Below are 22,087 nucleotides of genomic sequence, written 5' to 3' on the forward strand. Positions count from 1 at the left end.
CACAGTAAGTGGCCGGAGGTTTTTTTTGTGTCGTCAAAAACTTCTCAGTCGGTGACGAAAGTGTTACTGGAGCTATTCGCGAGGGAAGGATACCCAAAGAGTGTTGTCACTGACAATGGCAGACAATTTATGTCGACACAGTTTGAAGGGTTCCTACAAGACAGAGGAATTGAACACTGTGTGGCCTCGCTGTACTACCCGCAGTGCAACGGTCAAATAGAACGATTTAACCGTGTCTTAAAAGAGTATATTCAGGTGGCGGCACTGGAGCGGAGACCACTTAAGGAGGCGATTCTGGAATACCTGAGTATTTACAGGGCAACTCCCCATGCGACCACCGGCATGTCTCCGGCGTTTTTGCTACACGGAAGGCGGCCACGAACAAGACTGGACGTCGTGGGACTACCGGAGAGAGGGTTTTTCGATGAACTGCGGCCTCACGTCGCCGAACTGCAACGCCGTGTCAAAGAGCGACAGCAGAGGACAAAGAAATACACCGATGAAAGACGGGGTGCCAGGCACTCCATCATTGAAGCCGGCGACTTCGTAAAAATAAAGAGGTGGAGAGGACCAAAAGGACAGCAGAGGTTTTCTTTGCCAATAGAAGTAAAAAAACGCGTGGGAAAAAAATCTTTCCTTTTAGACAATGGGAAGAAATGAAACGCTGCCAAATTGACAGTAGTGGCCAAAGGAGGAGCACCAGGTGCCCGGAACTTGGTAGAAAAAGTTGTGGAACGACGTGGAGAGGTAAGAGACCAGTTATGCGACCTGGATTTGCCCACTGAAGAGGGGGCATCACAATTACCATCACCACGGGACGTCGCAACTGCCAGAACCCCAGAGACATTATCGCCAGGTGACGACAGCGCTACCGTCGCTACGCACGGAGCGGAAGCAGCACGGGGTGCTGAGACACTTCCAGGCGCTACACTTCAGGAGACTGAAATCTTGTCGACACCAGCAGAGTCGGCGCCAGCTCCAGAGCAAGTCGAAGCGCAGGACATCTCCGGCCAAATGGAGTTGTTGACCACGGCACCGTCGTACAGCAGGCCTCAGCGACAAAGAAGAATGCCCGGAAAATACAATGATTATGTTTTACACTAGAATTATCTGTTATAGCGGTTCCAGAGCTATGTGAATAACTGTAATTATTGGTGAAAGTTGTGTTCTAGTTACTGGGGTTTTGTTTGTTTAAAGGGGGGAAATATGTTGTGTATAGACGGCGCTGAACTCATGCATTACCAATTGTATATAAGAGCATCACCATCGGCATAAAGATCAGTCAGCGTCCAGTGCCTGTCTCGTGTCAGTTCTTGTTCTGCGGCCTTCCGGCCGCGTTCGCCGGTCTACACCACAGAGTCTAATTGGTGAGTGCTCGCTCACTCGTTTTACTTTTTGAGTCCTTTCTGTTCGGAGCGTTTATAACGTGATCCTTTTGTGTGCAGTCGGCGTGAAAGCGAGCGTGTGCGGTTCCTTGTCGCACAGGTGCTTTCCGCATTGGATGACCCTCGAGCTTTTGCCAAGGAAGCCACGGAACCGACCTCTCACTGCACGGGCACTCAGATTGCGGGAACGCAACCAAAGGCAAAGGTCCCACCGGAGGCAAGGGGGGCCAAGCGAGACACTTGGTGAGTGTATCAGGGAGCTTGATTTCTGCAAATCGGGTGGCGGCTTGGTACGAGACAGGTAGGCGGTGTGTTTTGCGGAACCCATGACTGCTAAAGGTACCCGTTAGTGTGATGGCGCTTGTATTCGCTTCCACTGTGCGAGGTTAGATTCAAGTTCGATTTTCGTCCTCGGAAACTACTCGAAACATTGCGTGACGTGCGCCTTTAGAAGTAAGGTCTGTATTGATGATGTTGCTTGCGAAGAGTATAAACGAGTTCTCTCTCGACTGGGGCACTGACTTCTTATAAACAAATTCTGTGTATGGTGCACTTATTTACTAACCCTCTGGCAGTACTTCACTGTAAAGGTTAGAAGAGAAAAAAAACAAAACAAAACAAAAAACGCGCATTGACTAGTGTCAAAAGAAACAGAAAAAAAAAGTGTTTTAAACTACTTCCTCCTCAGCTCATAAGCAAAGGGAGAAATCACGTGGTCGTATTTCACTGGAACCCAAAGTTATCCCGGCAGTCTGAGAGTCAGCAAGGGCAAAGCCCTGAATAAAATGCATGCTTCACATTTTGGCAAGTGCCAACAACTATAAAGTGTAAAACGCATGTAAGCAATTTAGCGAGCAACAAGAAAAGTGATGGCGACCCTTTTTGCTATCGCTCGATCAGCTGCACGACAAGGCAAGCCACATGAAAGCGACGGGAGCAAGCGACCGAGGCGATGAGCAAAGCTTTCTAGAGATCCAAAAACCAAGCAATGAGAGCTCTCCGTCGCTCATTGCTGTCGCTCGCTAAATCGCGTACATACGGTTCAGCTTGAATTGTATGAACGCGAGAGACACATGCAACTGACTTCCAAATGCCTTTCATTTCAGGGCTACACTGCCATTTGCGTCCAAGTGCTGCACGGGCCTCGTGTAGAAACTAACACAAACATATCCAGGGGATTAGGTTGGGTTAGCCATCCTACAGAAAAGTGCTGCTCAGTTAATAGACGATTCGCTATTTTCCCGAGCGCCCCGGCTTGCCCGCGAGGAATTGTGGGAGAGATTGTCCTCGCCTGGCCGCTCTGCCTTGAGATCGCATTGCCTTGTCGCTTGCCTTCTCTTAATTCTGTTTTTCGATTCCATTACATATTTTTACCTATTCCAGTGTATTTTTTATCGCTTCTAAGGGTTTCTATTCTCTTCTGTGCACAATATTTCTTGTATATATATAGTATTTGTGTCTTTATTTTGCCTTTTTCGATGGGAGTGCCGACGGACAACACGCCGCTTCGCGCGTCGTTTCTCGGTATGAGTACTACCATTGCTACAGATTCCTATCGCACTGTTAGCTGTTTGTGTTGGTTCAATTAGACTCGCGTACAGTCGAGAGGAGCCGTTTATGAACAGCCGCGCACATGTCAGGGATAGGCACAGCTCTGAATCAACTATCGTGATGCGAGAGCCGAGCGCGCTGTGATTTGGCCACCCACGCTCGCTCCATTTACTCGCACTGTAGCGTATGCCTTCGACTGCCGCTTACTTAACTAAGATACAGCACACCGCTGTATCTTAGGGGGGCAGGGCAGGGCCCGAGGGTAAGGCCCTGCCCTGCCCCCCTCTCCCCCCGCGGATCTCACCAGGGGGGGCACAAGCCTCGATGCCCCCCCGAAGTCTACGCCTATGCTTAGAAGCAATAAAATATACATTGGAATAGATAAGGACAGGTAATGGAATCGAAAAACAGAGGATTAAGAGGAGGCAAGCGACAAGGCAATGCAATCTCAAGGCAGAGCGGCTAGGCGAGGGACAGTCTCGCACAAATCTTCGTGCTTGGGGGATTTTGCAAGAGGGCTATTTATATCAAGTTCAAAGTGAACAGCACTCTTCAATGATGGCTGATTCACACGACGAACTGATCCACAGACGGATTGATCATGTCCGCGGTTCGTCCGTCTCCCAAGCGCATCCACACGAAGGAGCAGACACGCAAATGACAGCCAGGACGAGCCGAACATGTTTGTGACCACACTGTGGCACTGTTGTCCAAGATCGAAATCGACATTTGCTGCTTTGAACAAGAACTGTGCGCCACTATTACGTGCGGAGTGAGACATAACACCATGATAGGCTTAGTGCGAATTGCCACTGGCCTTACTAAACCAAACCATGGCAGAGACACAAGCATGGTCCTGCTCGAGGAGACTTTGGCGTGGAGGCGGTGAAGTCCTGGGCCCGCTAAGTGGCATTTGGAGATGCCTCCACTCACTTTGCACTTGTGCCTTCAGTACACCACAGCCACAAGAAAGGTCTTGCTGGGTGAAAGATTGATTGGAGATTCAAAGTGATTGCGGCGTGGTAGACGCGTCTTTACAGAAGCTTTTTGACGCAGATGAGTACCAGATTCTGCGTCGTGTCAGTTGGGCAAAGTTCCTCATGCCAACCTTTTTGGTATGAGAAATGAAATGAAAGAATATTTTGTTGCAATAGTTTGGGTCATTTTTCTTTAAAAGTCTTACTTGCAACTTTCAGGAAAGCACAAGCATTACAGACCAGCTGCCCTCACAATCAAGACCCCCCCCCCCCCCCCCCCCCCCTTTCTCTTCCTGGTAGTTGCTGTCGGTGAGTAACCTGATAGCCTTGGGCTTTTCCGCTTTTCTAATAAAAATTAGCGGTTCTTGTACATGTGCAAAAGTGAAAAGTATGCTACTGCGATGTTTGTCAGTTTTGTAACTCTTTATTCCCTCAGACCGCAAATTTGCCTTCAGCTTGGTTCACATGCACAGCACATTCATGGCATCTTGTATCCAAAAATATCTATTGTGGGTTGGATGTGTGTTGGGGGGGGGGGGGGGGCATTACTTTGCTGGTTGAGTTGGTAGGCAGGAGATTGCGAAAAACAAAAGGGTAGATAAAACACAACCGTCACTTTTACTATGAAAACCTTTTAATACAGGACTGGCGAAAAAATGAGAACATGAAAAGGTATGACGTCCCGTCCTCCTCTTACTCTTTACTTTCTGTAACCTAGTCTGGTAATTTAGGATCATATACTACTACATAAGATTCAACAACGTGGAAGGTGTTGGTGCACCTTAACCCATTTTGGACGAGCCTCGCTCGTCCACCTAGGGTTGTTCCTAAACCGTTTAGGATGGGTGTAACTCATCCGCGCACTATACCTCGCCCCTTGGCTCTTTTTGGACATCCCAGGCTTGTTCCGAGCATATTTTGCGGTGCTGCTCAGAGATGGCAGCATGTATTTTTTTTATTGTACACATTTTTAAGGATGGCGACTGATTGTGGAGACATGTGCAGCTTGGGCTGTACGTGCAATAAATATAGAAAAAACAACTTAGGATCAAAAACTGAAGAAAAAAGAAACGGTCAAGGTAAACAGTGTGCGACATTATTATGCAGTTTCCTCGTTCCTTCGACAATGTCTAATTGGATATGAGACACACTTTTATGACGTGCAGGCAACGTCAACAAAAATGTTTGGCGTGAAATGACACGCCAAAAATACAATATAAGATAGCTATACTGCTAGGACCCATTGTGTGTTCCTGTAACCCTGCTAGATTTGTTTTGAGAATGGCGCAATAGTTTCGTAGATAAATCCACTTAAATGTGAATCCCTCGGAGGGGCGGATCAAAGCAGAACTGGAGGCTGGCTTTGTAGCCAGCCTCCAGCGCGATGTCTCTTTGCACGCACTGACAGATTTGGCTATTCTGGCGTCTCGAGCTTCAGTTTTCTCGTTTACCTTCCACGTTTCGAGCATGCGGTTTGTGATGATTACGTCTACGACATCGCTCGCCTTGTCAGAGTGTTCGACATTGATTGCAGCAGCGATGAGTATGATTGCTATCAAGAGATGTTGAAAGCTGTTCATTTTGACTGCGACCCGTTGGCGACAAACTCCAGTGACGGCGAGTTACGGACGAACTCGTTGTGGTCACTGACGCCCGGGAATATCTCGCAGGCGCATGCAGGGTGGAAGGTCAACGGGCCGGCGGCGAGAGCGAGAAAAGCATTTGGGTTACCGAGTTGCGCGAGCGGTTTTGATCGTACCGCGGCGAGGAGAGCTTGGGCGATCATGGGGGCCCCTAGAATGAAAGGGCGTTCATGGTCACATGCTTTATGGGCACCATGATGTGACTAACTTGGGCAGTGTTGCCTGGTCGCCAGATGAAAATGATACAAATTCGTAAATTGAATAGTGCAATTACCAGAGCTCTAAAATTGCGTAACTTGGTGAATATACTACGTAGTCTATGAGCAATCCATTTCAAGAATAATAGATCCGTTTAATTTTCGTGTTATAACCCCTTTAAGTCACCGCAGATTCCGCTGTCCACTTATTGCCGATTCACATGAACTTATCCGCAGATAAATTGATCAAGTGACAAGACGTCCACGGAACATCAGTCCTCCAAGCACATCCATACGGAGGAGACGAGCAGATGACAGCGAGGACAAACTGAACCTATTCCCGGCCCTGCATTTCCGCAAAATGCCAACATCGCACTGTGGCACAGTTTTCCAAGGTCAGAAGTGATGTTTGCGACTACGATCACTGTGCTATTATGAAAAAGTATTGTGTGCTGCTGTTAGATACCGAGCAAGACAAAGCATCATGACAGGCTTAGCGTGAGGCGCTACTAGCTTTACTAACCATATGACACAAGTATCGTCCTGCTCCAGGAGGCTTCAGCGTCTAAGTGATGAAGTCCTGGTGTTGCGGAGGGGCATTTGGAAATACCTTCACGCACTGCTTGCTTGTGCACCACTCTTCAGCACACTACAGCCGTAAGAAAGGTCTTGGCTGGGTTGAAAACTGGGTGGACATGCAGGGAAGCGTGCAGCTTGCTAGGCAAGTTTTCACTGAAGCTTCTTGACACCAACCCGGAGGAGTACCAGAACTTGCGGCTTGTCGGCTGGGCAAAGTTCTTGCAGCTTCTTTCACGAGTGGAAAATAAGAATGGTTCGACAAAATGAAACAGCGAATGGACAAAGTACAGTGCACTATCTTTGTTTGGCTCATTCGAAAACCAAAACTATTGCTCTGCTGTTGGTGCTCTACCGTAAACGCTTTTACTGTTAAGGCTCGTTCACACTCTTGCGACTGACTTCGACGGAAAGAGACCAGACCGGTTTTTAAGCCTTTTGCGACTTCTTAGGACCGGATGCGATGCAGCGGAGTTGGACCTAAGAAGTCGCAAGAGGCTTAAAAACCGGTCTGGTCTCTCTCGGTCTAACTCGGTCGCAAGAGTGTGAACGGGCCTTTACTCACTCGCTAAAAATCTGGGCATGGAAGGGCACTTTGCCTATAAGTCTGGGCGTCTGCTGACGAGGTGCAAATCGGAGGAATAGCCGACATGATGGTAATGTGACAAACGGTCCACTGATGAAAATTGCGATTTAATCCATCGCGTGAATCTGCTATTATTTGACAATTGTCCTAATATGATTAATTGATCCCTATTAGAAAAAGAACAATTGTTCTCTGAAACAATGTAATGAAGCAAAGTTTTTATAAACAATGCCTGCTCCTTTGACAACGGAATAGTACGAGCCTTGGTATAACAGGAACTTTCCGTAGATCAGACATACATTTATTCCATGCTCAAAGTAAAGACATGAGTTTGTCTTGGCAATGCCAACCTCCTGTGTATGATCTGTAAAAAGTCCTTAATGACCGTGGTCAGGGGAGAGGATTTTCTGCTTTCAAGAACAGGATGGGGTGAAAGAAAAAGTGTCTCGATGAATAATGAACGCTCCAGCTTATCCACTCAGCCAAGTTTCTGCAACATGAACTAGGCTCTAAGAGAAAGACGTAGGATAAGCACTTCCAAATCTTTAGGATTTGCCAAGGGATGAAATTAATTAGATGCACAAAAAAGTAGATGGAGGAGGATGGCAAGAAAATTTTGGGGCTTGTGTTCTTACACTTGAATTGTTTGTGCAGGAACCATTACTGAAGCAGCACTTCATTCCTGAGGCAATAATTTATTGGTAGTCAAAACCTGTTTCCAGAAATGCACATCAGGTGAGCGGCTTTTTTTTTTCTCTTAAACATGAGGTGTTTTTTAACATTGCCCTCCAATCCCAAACCACGGCTAGGAGGTTCTTTTCGGCTTCTGGTTGGCCAAGAGATCTTGTCAAGCCCTCTATCTGCGTCCCGGTGTTAGGCATCTGCATTGCCCTAACTTCGTTTGCGCTTTCTTCTCTGTTCTAAACTCCCAAACTTAATTCAAGCAACGGGCATCGATGGCGACAGTCCCTCCGTCATCGGGACACCATAGCTCGGTTTTAGGGTACACGAATAACGACAGAAAGCGTTGAATACAGTCTGAGGACCTATGTATCTTGCACGGAATCCGGCAAGGTGAGTGCGGCTGTTTCTACATGACCCCAATCTCCGGTGGCAGTGGTTTGCTTCTGTAAACTGAAAAGACTTTTCTCCAACGCTATCCTCTCGACCGTGCTCGTAACACTTTGTGAATGGAGCGCACACCGAACTTAACGCTGTACCGTCGATGAACATGAGGTACGCTCGCAAGGTGCGTGCAAGTTTTCTCGAGATAATGGCTGTTTCAGGTTGTAACATTTTCTAACTGAATTTATCTTAATATTGATATTTCAAAGTGTTGACAATGACTCAATTTTATCAACAACGCTGAGTTGAAGGCTCATTTCTGCCGCCGGGTGTGGCTGAGAATTGTCGAAAAGGTTGTTCTATTGGTCTTCCTGAATCACGATCACCTGAGCAATACCAGAGAGCCATGAACCTATGTTGACCGTCACAATGCGACAAGATACTTATTTTAAAAATTAGTACATAATGTAGCCGGGAAGAAGCCTTCAATTTCTGTTGCTGAAAGTTGAAATATGCTCATGCATCAATTTCGAATCGTTGAATCATTGACCGACTCGCTCCGGCAAAAGGCCCATCTCGACCTTGCTGTTTTCAGTTCTCGACAAAAGACACACTCGTTGGCACGGGATCCTCAAATAAAACGTTTATAAACACCGATGCGTGAGCATGTTTCTATGCTATTAACAGTGATGCTTGAGCATGTTTCAACTTGAGCAACAGAAATTGAAGGTTTCTTTCCAGCTACATTGTGTACTAATTTTGAAAATAAGAAGAATCTAGTCGCATTGTGATGGTCAGCATGGGCTCATGGCTCTCTGGTATTGCGCAGGAGATTGGGATTCAGGCAAAGCAATAGAACTAACTTTTTGACAATTGCCAGCCACACCTGGCGACGAAAATCAGCCTTCAACTAAGTGTTGTAGATAAAAAAATTGAGTCAATGTCACCACTTCGAAATATCTATATTAAAATAAATTCAGTTCCAAAATGTTACAATCTGAAAGCAAATATCAGGAGAAAACTTGCACACACCTTGCGAGCGCACCCTGTGTTCATCGACGGTACAGCGTTAAATGTGATGCCCACTCCAATCACAAAATGTTCTGAGCACAGTCGAGAGGACGGTGTTGGGGAAAAGTCTTTTCGATTTAGGGACGCAAGCCACTACTGCCGGAAATCGGGGTCATGTGGAAAGCGATGGAGCTTAAAGACACTGCAGTCGCACTCGCCTTGCCGGATTTCGTGCAAGCTACACAGGCTCTCGGACAGTATTTGACGCTTTCTGTCGTTATTCGTGCACCGTATAACTGAGCAATGGTGTCTTGATGACCGGGGGACTGTTCCCATCAAAGCCCGTGGCTCTAATTAAGTTTGGGAGTTTAAAACAGAGAACAAAACACGAACGAAGTTCGGGCAATGCTTACACCGAACACTGTCTTTAACGCTCCAGCAAGGGGGAAAGCGCCGGTAGCCCTTTCCCCTTTTACCTCTCGCACTCTTTTAGTAAAACAGTTTATACACGGTTCTGCTCTGCTTTAACCCCATTAAACAAACTTCTTACCAAGCACCGGTGCACTGCGGAAAAGCAACACCAGCGGAAGGAAGCTCCACGGGTGTTGCTTCTCCGCAGTGCACCGGTGCTCCGAAAGAAGTGCGCTCAATGGTGCTGCGAGAACAAAAAGTATGAATTACACGAAAACATTGTTCGAGTTAAGCGGCTTATAAATACATTGAAAACATAGCGGGTCAACCAAAGTTTTGAAATTCGTTTGACTTAACCAGAAGTATTAAATATCCGAGTTTGAATTATCGCGAGCCTAATGTATATACTAAGGGAGATCTGGCTCAATCCAATGTGCTTAATATATGCATAATAGTTGTGCAATTTTAATTGGCTAGTTATATTTCTCAAGCACTTGATATGTTCGGTATTCAAATCAATGCAAATTTTTACTTTGGTTCAATTTATGGGGGGTTTATTTTATATGTCATGTTTAGTAGGAGCTAGGCTAGTTGGTAAGCACGTTGCTTACTTACTTTAACCATGCATGTCATATACAATTTGTTGCGATTGTGTTTGAATGCAAATTCTCTTCTGCTCTTATTTCAAGCTGCCCTTACATGCACCATGAAGATACCGAGGAGGTCTTCAATTGAATGACAACTTCAAGCACAAGCATGGAGGGGCATGGCCAGCACAAGGACAACTATAATGTAAATTTTCTCCAAAGTTAAAGCAAGGCATGCCTTCTTCCAATAAAGGTATTGTGGCGAAACTTCTTAATTGGTTCGTTTGTTGAGCTGTCATCTATAGGAACAGCTGAGCTCACACAAACAAAATCCTGGCAGTGAGAAGTACAGGTTGTGTGCTCTTTCTCGTTTGCAAAACATGAACTTTTTGGCTGAGGATGAAAGATTAGTCAAGTTCATATCTACAATGACGGAGCTATGAACTCTCCATACCAATCTACCCCAAAAGCTTCATGTGACTTAGGCTTGCTTGAATATGGAAGCTTTTTGCACTAAATAATGAAACACTTGACATTTACGTCTTTTTGAACTGGACTCTCCGTAAAAACAAGGCATATAATTTTGTAGAATGGCGAAATTTCTGTAGCCCACATTACGGACAGCTAGGAAATGTGAAAGCTGTCCGCACTAAATACCAAAGGACTATACCTTTCCGAATTATATAAGGCCAAAGCTACGAGTCATCCGCACCAGTCCTGCACCTCTGATAAGTCAGGTGACACCCCTGGCAGATGTAGAGCTCTGCCAGGTGAGTCGCCTGATGTATCGGAGGTGCAGGTGGTACGGATGGCTCGAGGCTTTGGCCTTAGAAGGCGGAAAGGTATAGTCCTTCGGTATTTAGTGCGGACAGCTTTCACATTTCCTACGGATAGCTGTCCGTAATGTGGGCTACAGACGTTCCGTCATTCTACGAAATTATATGCCCTGTTTTTACGGACGGTCCCGTTTCTAGATTACGGCAAACCATACCGGCAATATTGAACCGGCAACTTTTACCCGTAAAATGGAAAACGGATAACTGTGTGTAAAGTGAACTACGGACGTTTCGTCATTTTACGGAATTATATGCCTTGGTTTTACAGACAGTCCCGTTTCTAGATTACGGCAAACCATACCGGCAATATTGAACCGGCAACTTTTGCCCGTAAAATGGGGTGAAAATTTTTTACAGTGTATATCTTGGATTACATATTTCAAGTCAGGTATTTTCATCGTAAGTGCGCTGCAACCTAGTCATTTGCAACAATTGGCCGTTCCGTTTCGGATTACCTCTAGAATTAGGCAGTGTCTATTTTTTAGCCGCCGGGAAAATAATTTTCCCGAAATTCTATCGGCAGTTGCATACTATTAGCTGTCTACAGTCATGTGACAACTGCAGGTAGAATACTGACTCTTATTCTCCCGGCGTTTTGTGAAAACACGTTTCATGGGCACATTTTCGTTGATACACGTTTTGTAGACACGTTTCGTCGACAAGCTTCATCGTCACTGGTTACGCGAAATGCACGCTTTAGGACATTTCGTCACGCGTGTATCTCTGAGGCAGCGTGCTCACCGACCCAACCCACCCGCTCACGCCGCTTCGTGGCGACAATCTGCGGCGGCTCATTACAAAAATGTTAACCCACCTGTCCCACCCGTACACGTCACTTTGGAGCGGGGCGCATCTATGTTCCTTTTGAGTGAGGCGGGTTTATGAAGCGGTGAATGCAATAGTACACCTTTGAATGGTGTGCATCTGTGTTCCCTTTCATTTTATTGGGTATAAAAAGAGGTGTAGCCGTACACAATTGAATGGAGTGCACCTGTGTTCTCTTTGAGTGAGATTTGTGTAGAAAAAGGTGTACATGTGCACCACTCCAAAGGGTGTACAGATATTCCCATCCTTGGGGTGTACAAATATTACCACAAAAGGTGTAGAATATGTTACAAGCACTTACATCCCCTATGGGTGTATTGCATTACACTTTTTTTTAGAGTGTGGCGACTGGAGATTAAATCTACAGGTGTGCCGTTCCAACACGTGGTTGCTCGACCTACCACGCCGTGCACGGCGTGGCAGGTCGGGGAACCGAAACGCAGCCCGCGTGCGTCCACTTCAATGCCGGCGGCAGGAGCTTCCGAGTGTGTCTAAAACACGCACCCGCACCTCGCCCACCATCTGTCGGCGCTGGCAGGTGTTTCCTAGCCAGTCTCACTTTACTAGGTGGACTACTACTACTACTACTGCTACTACTACTACTACTAGTACAACTACTACAACAACTACTACAACAACTACTACTACTACTAGTACAACTACTACAACAACTACTACAACAACAACAACTACTACTACTACTACTACTACTACTACTACTACTACAACTACTACTACAACAACAACTACTACTACTTCTACTACTACTACTACTACTAGTACAACTACTACTACAACAACTACTACAACAACTACTACTACTACTACTAGTACAACTACTACTACTACTACTACTACTACTACTACTACTACTACTACTACTACTACTACTACTACTACTACTACTACTACAACAACAACTACTATTACTTCTACTACTACTACTACTACTAATAATAATAATAATAATGTTTATTTCTCCATCAAGTACAAGTGCATGATGGAAGGGAACTGAGGAAAAAAGCTGCATTTGTGTAGCTTGAGTCCTGAGCCCCCTCCCCACTTAGCAACAGCGGCAGGTCACAAAAGAAATGTATCACTTTGTAAACAAACGAACGAAATAAAAAAAAATGCGCGGGTCTGTAATTCAGTGTAGAACATTCCTATGTAGCAGATAAATTAGCTCTGCTAAACAGGCGGTTTACTAAAAAATGGGTGCCCGTTCAAGGGTTCGAGTTATTGAAGACATTCGAGGGTTCAAGATTTAAGAGATGTAGCACGACTATGTAATACTATACTAATTCACTAAATTCATTCATAACGGATATAACTGTAACTTATAAATGAGGTCATTGAGTCCAATATTTATTTAGTCATTGCTATGCAATTCAGTCTGCAAGGAAAAACATTCTATGATATATTTTACTGTTGATGTTAAAGGATGAATATTATGAGTATTAAGGTAATTAAGTAGGGTCGGAAACATGTTGGATAGCATTTTCTCCCATATGTTGTTCTACAACTGGGGACTTCCAAGTTGTCTAGGCTAAGAGTGTGATATGTTGTCAATTTCAGTGATAAGGATGCTTGTTCACTAAGATTGACATTATTTTTTATTTCCGACGTATAACTTAGACATAACTGATATTTATAGATATTGAAAATATACATTAAATTTAATATAGTGAACAGAGGTTTACTAGGGTAATCATATGAAACATGACATATTATTCGCAGTATCTCTTTTTGTAACATAAGTATAGTGTCCAAAGTTGCCATTGTTGTATTTCCCCGGCCGAGGTGACAGTAATGTATACGTGAAAGAAACTAACGAGTTATAGATTAACAATTTAGCATTTTCTGGCAAAATAGATCGGTTACGATACACTATGCCAATCACACGTAACAGCTTTATCAAGATATGGTTTAGATGTTCATCCCAAGTCATATGTTGGGTGAAAAAACTCCAAGAGTCTTAAAACTGGTCAAGACTTCTATTTTTCTCGAATTCAAGACGATATGTCATGTAATAGCTGCATTTTTATTTTTCGGTTGAAACAAAATATCCCTGTTAACGTTGATTTTTAAAGCGTTAGCCTGGCTCCAAGTACTAAACTTCTGCAGAGTTTGATTCGTCCTATGTGTTAAGTCATCACAGCAAACACCTGAGAAAAACAAACTTGTATCGTCTGCATCGACACGCGAACATCCTCCCAATGACGCGCTTTGGCGATTTAAAGCTAATGACTAACACCCACCCGCAAAATACCTTCGCCGCCAAACAAAGAAGGAAAAAAAAAAACCTTTCACTCGCATTTGTGCGACCCCAAAACCATTTTGTGTTTTGTATTTGAGATTTTACTCAAATAAAGAACCGCTTCAGTTTCTTTTTAAAAGCCGTAATCCAGGTGCGCATGCAGATTAGTGAACGTAAAGAAAGCTGCGGGACTTACAGTTCCTCTTGGGGAATCTCGGTTTGCCCGCAACCTGCTGTCCTTGAAGAGATCCCTCTCTCCGCTGGACGCCGCGCTACTGAGTCACGGATGCCAAGAAAACCTGATGGGCTTCTCGTAAATTGGACACGCCTTCAGATTAGCCTTAACCGTGACTAATCGTGTCCTTATTTGTGAGTTTTCTGCTGACAAAACGAATCGTTTGTGCTTTAAAAATAAACGGCACGGCGAAAAAAAGAAAAGGAAACTGAAACTTATTTTTGTCTGGATTTACTTTTAAACCTTCATATACCCCCTCCAGACTTACAAAAAAAGAAAAAATCAAACGGGCGATGAAAAGAAGAAAAAAAAAAGTCGGCAAATGGCGAGGAGAAAACGAGGGGTGATTTCCTCCTTTTGTGTTGTGGCAGGGTTGGCGAGGGAGAGTGTGAGGGTCGGGATCCTTGCCTCTGCTTGGGGGCCGGCCGTTAAATTCATTCTTTCAACGTTTTTAGTTTCTTTCTTTTAATGTACATAGTTTTATTTTAATTAGTATTTGTGAAATCATATGTGAATGCATTGCAGCATCCTGGTGGTAAGATTCCTAAAACGTGCCAGGTGACATGCCTTCAACCTTACCAGAAGCTGGGGTTTCCAGGGGCAGTATGTCCCGTCGGTGGCTTGGTAAGTCATGAGAAAATGTCCTCGCTGCATTCGCGCTCATTGTTTTTTCGGTTAACAGTTATATGACAGGTGCCCCGTTTTATATCTTTTTCAAAAAGTTATTTATCGTTCAGTTTGGCTTTACTAAGGGCATGCCTCAGGTTTAGCATTTGTCTTTGTTTAGCCATAACACAAGTATTACATATTGACTCTCTATTTATTCTGTGCAGAGCTAGTACGAGAACCATTTTTTTTTTCATTTGCAAGATCATGCGTCATTCCATTGGATCCTCTGGGCAAGACGTAGTCAGCCATCTTTGTTATGTATATTCAGATGATCAGATATTTTCCAATACCCAGTGTACTGACGGTACATAGCACAAAATATTTAAAATGTAACAATTGCATAATTGTGTTGACAATTGTTTCATGAAATCGATAACGCCTCTTATTTTATGCCCAACTGTACATGCTCACGTTGACTACTAAAGAGGCTGGTAAGAACCAAAACATGACGATCCAGCCAAAATTCCTAAAGCCTCTTAGTGTTGCTTTTAGGCAAACAACTATCTCGACGATTACTGGTGGAAATAAATGGGGTGGCCATGGCCACGCTCAAAACCGTCCGTCTTTCAGTCTTGTGATGAGGCGAATTTCTGCTTAAAGTTTACGACCTGTCCTGCCAGTTGCTTTGCTGCAATAATTATTAGGATATCAAAATATATTAACCGCTTATGTAAGTGTTATAAATGATTGTATTTTTATAAAAATTAAGAGCATAATTAAAATCAAGAGTATTAGCAGTGGTAGCCATAAGCGACAGTAAAGTAGTAATAGTGATTTTTTCACTATTTTATTCCAACTTCTGGAACAACCGACCTATACTTCGTCTCACCGTACGATGGACTAAAGGCAAAAGCTACGGACCGCAAGATCCAATCACGATTTACTTAGAAATTGCGTATTGCGCTTTGATGCACGTATCAGGGCCCGCGTCTCGGATCACTGATTGGGATTGGCGGACAGTGGTTCGAATCGAAATAGCACTGAGTGACTCAACAACTTTACATTGCAAAAAAAAAAAAATAAAAAGGCTGTTTGCAGTGTTGAAGCTATAGAAATGATGCAGCGTTTTTGGGTTCGAAGCATTATTCGTCCACCCCTAATCAATGCTACGAATGTCATAGTGTAGCTTGGAACGTGATTGGACCTGGCGGCCCGTGGCTTTGGCCTTTAGTCCATCGTAGGATGAGACAAAATATAGAGACATTCGCACCTCGAACAAGCAACAGAGTTCTCGAATTCACAAGAACATTAAACTGCAAGAATAAATAAAAGGACGCGTAACTCCCGGGAATCGAACCCAGGGGTGCTATGTTGCGCTTTTTGCACTCCGAGGAGACTTGGAAGAAGGAAGTGACGTCAACGACTAGTGCAAATGCGGATTGGATGTTGACAGAAGAAAACAAAATCAACATCCAATCTGCATTTGCTGCGTTCTTGACGTCACTTCCTTCTCCCTAGTCTCCTGGGAGTGCAAAAAGCGCAACATAGCCCCCCTGGCTCTTCGCGAGGGAGGCAAGTACGATAACCGTTAGGCAACGGCCGCGCTGTGTGTTTGGCGCGCGGCAATATTTAATAGATCTTAATACGATAGCGGAAAAAAAAAAAAAAACTATGACGGATAGGTGCAGAAAGTAGTTTTTGTGGATGGGCTGTTTGTGTTCTGTTAAGCATTTGATTCTTTCTCAAGTTTTTGTACTGAACCAACGTGGGGGGGGGGGGGGGGGGGGGGGGGCTCACCTACAAGGCAAGCTGGGAATGTTTTTTTTCCGCAAACATACTGGTACTTGTGCAATCTTAGTATATATATCTTGCACGCAGCGCCACTGACCAAGAAGCGTCTTGGCCGCTTTGTGATTTCGGTGATACCCTGTGGATCTTTTATTCCAACTTCTCCTTCGCCAAACATAATCATGTAGTACGGGGTATCGAATCGTTGTCGTAGTCGCGGGATTATCTCATTATAACGTTATTCAAATGCAGTTCATAGATTTAATACGAATACTGTATGAGCACCAGTGTTGGGTAAATCTTAAATGCACTTGAATTAAAGTACAAAGTATATGAGGGTTATGTACTTGAAGTAAAAGTAGTAAGTACACCTGGGTGCAATGTACTTGAAATAAAGTACTATAAGTACAACGTACTTTCAAAGTAGAGTACCAGTAGTTCTTAAAGAGACCATGAAATGACTTTTTTACTTTTGCCAAATAACTTTTACATTAAACCTTCAATGTTCACTGAACGCCGAACAGGCACCCCTTTTCGTTTCGGTTAGTTAACTTCTACACCAAACAATTATTGAAATATCGAGTTTTTTTTCCTCTCCAACTCACCGCAAACCAAACTGCGGCGTAATTTTGACGGTCGTGACGTACAGGTGGCACGGGGCAGTAGGAGAATGGGAGCGTTAGAGGCGAACTGACGGTGTCCCGGTAGGTTTTATTTTACTACAGGCTTTTACTGCGCTGATGGCGCCGATGCTACCGACATATTGTCTGGATAGGCGCCTCTCATCACCGCGATAGTCATGAACACATCGCAGCTGAGCGAAATTCAATTAGATGTATGTCACGCTACAACAACAGCATGGGACTAATCCCACACGCCTGCACGAAGCGCAGCCGGTCGTCAGCACGAGAGCCGCTTCTCTGCCGCCGTCAGTCGATCCGCGGTATTTCTAAAAAGAAGGGGACGCGCAGTCACTCACTGGAATAGCAGAAAATGCGCAAAGTTTCCTATGGGCTCAAGTCTTATTTACTTTTATTTTGTCATGATAGGCACGCAGGGCATGCAGAGTGGATGAAAAATAAAATAAAATGATGCAGTACGTCGTCTTGGACGATCACGACTTTAAAACACGACTTTACTGATGATACAAATCTTGCCATACGCCTTTGCTACGATTGCAAAAGACAATGTAATCTTAGCAGCGGTAAAGCAACGTGGAAATTGATTTCGTGATCACACAGACATTGCGGGAGTTCAGGAATACTAAGACTAATAATTTTCTCGGGTGATGAAAACGCGCCAAAATTTGTATCCTTCATGCACGCCTTTAAATACAATACACACCAGTAATACCTTGAACTTGTGCACACACATGGAATGCGCAAAATAAGAAATCCGGGTGATTTTCGAGGAGACAAATTCTAAAAAAGCACAGCTGTAGTCGAAGTGAACAAAGACGACGGCACGAGCGTTTTTGCTATTGACGGTGCCGCCACAATCTCCCCTTTTAGGACGTACTGGGTTATCATCGTGACCCACCACTAAAATTCAGTCAAGGATAGCGCTCTACGCGAAACGATGAGCTTCCACCACGCCGACGACGTTGAGGGTCACCACCGACGCCCTGCTTTTTAGCAGAGCTGGAACCGCGACCGGCGCAGGCGCAGTCTTATCTTTATCTTCCTTCGTTTAGCACACGATAGATGGCGCATAGCTCCTAGCAATATACAATTCGGCGACTTCCGTCACATTGGTAATTATTCAACAAAATGTGGATCAGAATATTCTTTAACAAAACTTTTAAGAAACATTCGCCGGCTATTTATTGTTTACGATCGCGGTGCTGTTGAGGTAGGCCTTTATCCAATAGGCGATGTGGATTTGGCTGACGTGCCGTGGCGCCGTGGATGTATCAGTGAAAAGGCAGGGAGTTTTCGAAGGATAGGAGGTGTAAAAGAGTCCGCTTTTCTTCAAAAAGTTTTATAGCAAAGAAATGTTATTGACTCTTTTTTTGCGTGTGTTTTGATCTTCTTTTCGCATCTTTTACGACGTGCGGTGGATGAAATTCGATTTCAAAATCGTTTCATGGTCCCTTTAACACAATCTTTCAAGATGCCATTTTATTCCCCTATACCAGGGGTGTCAACACGTGTCCCGCGACTCTCTGGAATGTGGCCGACAAGCATCCCCCGGCTGCGAGCCCCCGATCCCAATGCCTCGAGCACCTCATGAGCCATAAATATTAGTTTGATATCGTCGATTCATTCTGCTCGAAAGGGAGCTCTGTCCTGTTCACGCATTTCGCGCTATTCAGTTTGTCTTTATTTTATAGTAAGTATTGTTTCGTCTAAGTATTTGCTTGTCAGATTTTCTTGTGTAAGTCAACCGGAATCGCAATACCACTGCCAGGATATACGAGTGCGAGCTCTTTCCTCAAGAAGGCACCTCGGCTGCACGAACTCTTGCTCAGCAGGAGAAACGTCCAAAGTCAAAGATAGAGCTATGATCTCGGGCTTCTGTCGGTCAGTACCTTTAACTTGAAAGTATTTTCTTATAATGCTGCTACAAAAATCGCCAGGAAAGCAAAGAGATATTTCTTCTATTGTGCAACAGGGCAATAATGGCGTGCTTGCTCTCGTTATATTACGGAGAAAGCCTTACTTGTCCCATTACGCGAGAAAGCGGCGTCGGCGTTGTGCCCGAAAGATGGCCATAAAAATACGACACCGAGCACGCGCCTCAGAAAACAAAAACACAAATAGAAGCACAGCAACGCTGATGCTTCGTCACGGCAGCCCGGGGGGGGGGGGGGGGGGGAGGGAGGGGGGGGGGCACTCAAGGTCAAAACGGACGTGGCTCAGATATAAAAGACAAAGAAAAGCACAGCAACGCAGATGCTTCGTCGCCGAAGCCGTCGTGAAGCCGGCGGGGTTTGCCGCGCCTGCGCGGTGGGGGGAGCGTCATGTCACCGCCGGAGCGCCACGTGCGAAAGCAAGACGTGGCGCGCTGCTTGTACGAATGTGCTGCCTGTAGGAATGCTTTGGCATTCCTACGCGTAAGCAGTCTTAAGTGTCTTCGGCTGGTTTTGAAAACTGTCAGTACTGTGGTATGGTGGTGTTTTACTTTTTTTTTTTTATAACACCAGGTGTGGGCCCAAAGAAGTCGTATATGCAAATAAAAGCTAAAGAGGGCAAACGATGAGCTTACAAGAAGCAGAAAGCACAAGGTCCATTGTCTGAACAATTTATGGGGTGTCGCTGAACAGTCGGCTGCTTTGCAACGTGAAACACTAGTGTTTGTTTGTTTGTTTCTTTCTTTTTACTCCCAAAATAAAAAAAAAAACATTGCCCCCCCCCCCCCCCCCCCCCTCCCTCTCCTCTTCTTCCGTTGGCCCTGATCCTTTCGGGGTGGGCTATTTGGCCCGCCCCATCTCGGATGAGTTTGACACCCCTGCCCTCTAAATTGTTTTTCTAACTCGTATGCATTGCTCCAGAGATATTCGGGAGTGCATCAGTAATTTCTGGAAATGGCGGCGAATATTGAATAAATTCAAGTGGCTTCAGAGTTGGCACAGCATTATTGAGTGATACAAATTTAACAAGACCAAATTTGGGGAATGTACAACGAAGTCAGGAGTTCTACGTTCCTCGGAAAGTACAAAAAGAAAACTTTAAGTAAAGTACAAATACATAGTCAGAGAATGTACTTCAAGTAAAGAACAAGTATTCCAAACCTCCTTCAAGTGGTATTTTAATTACGATGTACTTAAAGTACTTGCCAACACTGGTGAGCACACGGCTTGGTCTCATGACAATCAATGCGTGAACGAGTATTCGGGCGGTGACTCGAGTGAAATCGCTGCAGGGACGGGAACAGCCGACCCCTAACAACGTCTGTAGCTTCTTGGCACGTGGGATGTGCTTGTCAACCCCAGTGCACGGCTGTGATGAACGTTGGGCGGCATATAACCGGCACGAAATCATGTGGCCGATCATTTTGTATTTAAAAGAGCGGTGCAACGATATTCAATTGGAATGTTTTTCGCTTTACACAAGCTTACTGGGACTAGTGGGACTCAAGGATACTCGCACGCAACGCCACTGCCCAAGAAACGCCTTCGTTGCGGTGTAATTTCAAAAACAAAAGTGATCATTTTCATTCAATCTCTCCTTGGCAAAATTTTATGACGTAACGTGGGGATCGCAGTACACCCATATGACGATATTTGAATGCGGTTCATAGACTGTACTCGAGCCTTGAGTGGACACTCGATTTGGGCTCGTGACAATTGCTAGCTCGAGAAGCATTCGGGTAGTGACCCGTGTCCAATCGCTGCAACGACGACAATAGCCGAGCCATAACAATGTCTGCAACTCAGCGCGTGTCCTGTGCTTTGCCAACCCCGGCGCGTGGCTATGATCAACATCGGCGGCATATAATCGGCTCCAGATCACGTGGTCGCTTGTTGTGGCTGCGAGTTGAGGGGGGTGAACGCTGCTCGTTTTTCTATAATTTTTTTTCCGGGACTTCTATTGCGTGGGGTGAAAAACGAACGCGTGTTTCATAGGTCATTAACGTCAGGGATCCGTTCTAAGCGGTATTTGCGCAAAGTGCAAATATTGTTGCATCGCCCCTTTAACTTGAGAGAGTGAACGCTGATTCTTCCTTTAATTTTGTTGCGACGACCATTAAGGGGTATTCACACGAGGGAGAAATCCCGGGGATTTCTCCCCGGCACGCGCATCCCACGACGAAAACGTCAGGCTTTGCGATGTGCAAAGGCCTCGCGTTTTCATCTCGTGATACGCGCGTGTCGGGGAGAAATCCCCGGGATTTCTCCCTCGTGTGAATACCCCTTTACGAGATATGATCTAGCCCATGTTTTGTAGGTTGTGAACGTCGAAGATTGAGGCTGCGCGTTTTTTAGTTGAAGTTCAGAAATAGTCGCACGGCACCTTTATTAAAAGATTCATGAGGCTAAAAGTATATTTTTTGTTGCGAGTACTAAAACGAAATCTCCCCCAAGTATCCCAAATCTGATTTAAAAAAAAGTACATTTTAGTGCCTTTTTCGGGGCGGATCTTTTATCACACATTTTTTACAAAAAAAAAGCGCAGTGCAATTAAAAAACAAACAGACGAAGATGTATTTGGACGCTGGTGTGTGTGTTTTGATCGTTATAAAACCAGTGCTGCAATTTCTTTCTCTACAGAAATGCGATGAAGATTCGAAAGCAATTGTCAATAAATGGACTGCCGAATTGCAGAAGAGGAAAACTATGATTTGTGGATGATTGGTGCCGTGATTAACAAGGAAAGTAACTTTTGTTACGGTTGCTGCGATAAATAAAGAAGTGTCACGTGCCATTCATCTGAATCTACCATTTATAAAAATGTATATCTCATCTTTAGTTTATGTTGTGGTGTTCAGCTACTACAAGCTGGGCTCTATTGCGTTACAAGTGTTTCCTGTTGTATCCTTGATATATTTTTTTCTAGGGCACCAATTTCAATATGCATCAAGATAAAATTCGTAGACGGTATTTGTA

At 44.7% G+C, this 22,087-nt stretch overlaps 1 protein-coding gene across 1 annotated transcript in view; it reads left to right on the forward strand.

The window, feature by feature from the left end:
* The window catches only part of LOC120836155, a 41,302-nt gene extending 19,470 nt beyond the window's left edge, over positions 1-21,832 (forward strand). Inside the window, exons 3-4 of the mRNA XM_040223585.1 lie at positions 14,668-14,766; positions 21,752-21,832. Coding sequence (XP_040079519.1) covers positions 14,668-14,766; positions 21,752-21,832 — 180 coding nt within the window. The remainder of the gene's footprint in view (positions 1-14,667; positions 14,767-21,751) is intronic.
* Positions 21,833-22,087: the final 255 nt, after the last annotated feature.

The sequence above is a fragment of the Ixodes scapularis genome, unplaced genomic scaffold (assembly GCF_016920785.2).
Source record: "Ixodes scapularis isolate PalLabHiFi unplaced genomic scaffold, ASM1692078v2 ptg000312l_1___fragment_3__unscaffolded, whole genome shotgun sequence".
Taxonomy (NCBI): domain Eukaryota; kingdom Metazoa; phylum Arthropoda; class Arachnida; order Ixodida; family Ixodidae; genus Ixodes; species Ixodes scapularis.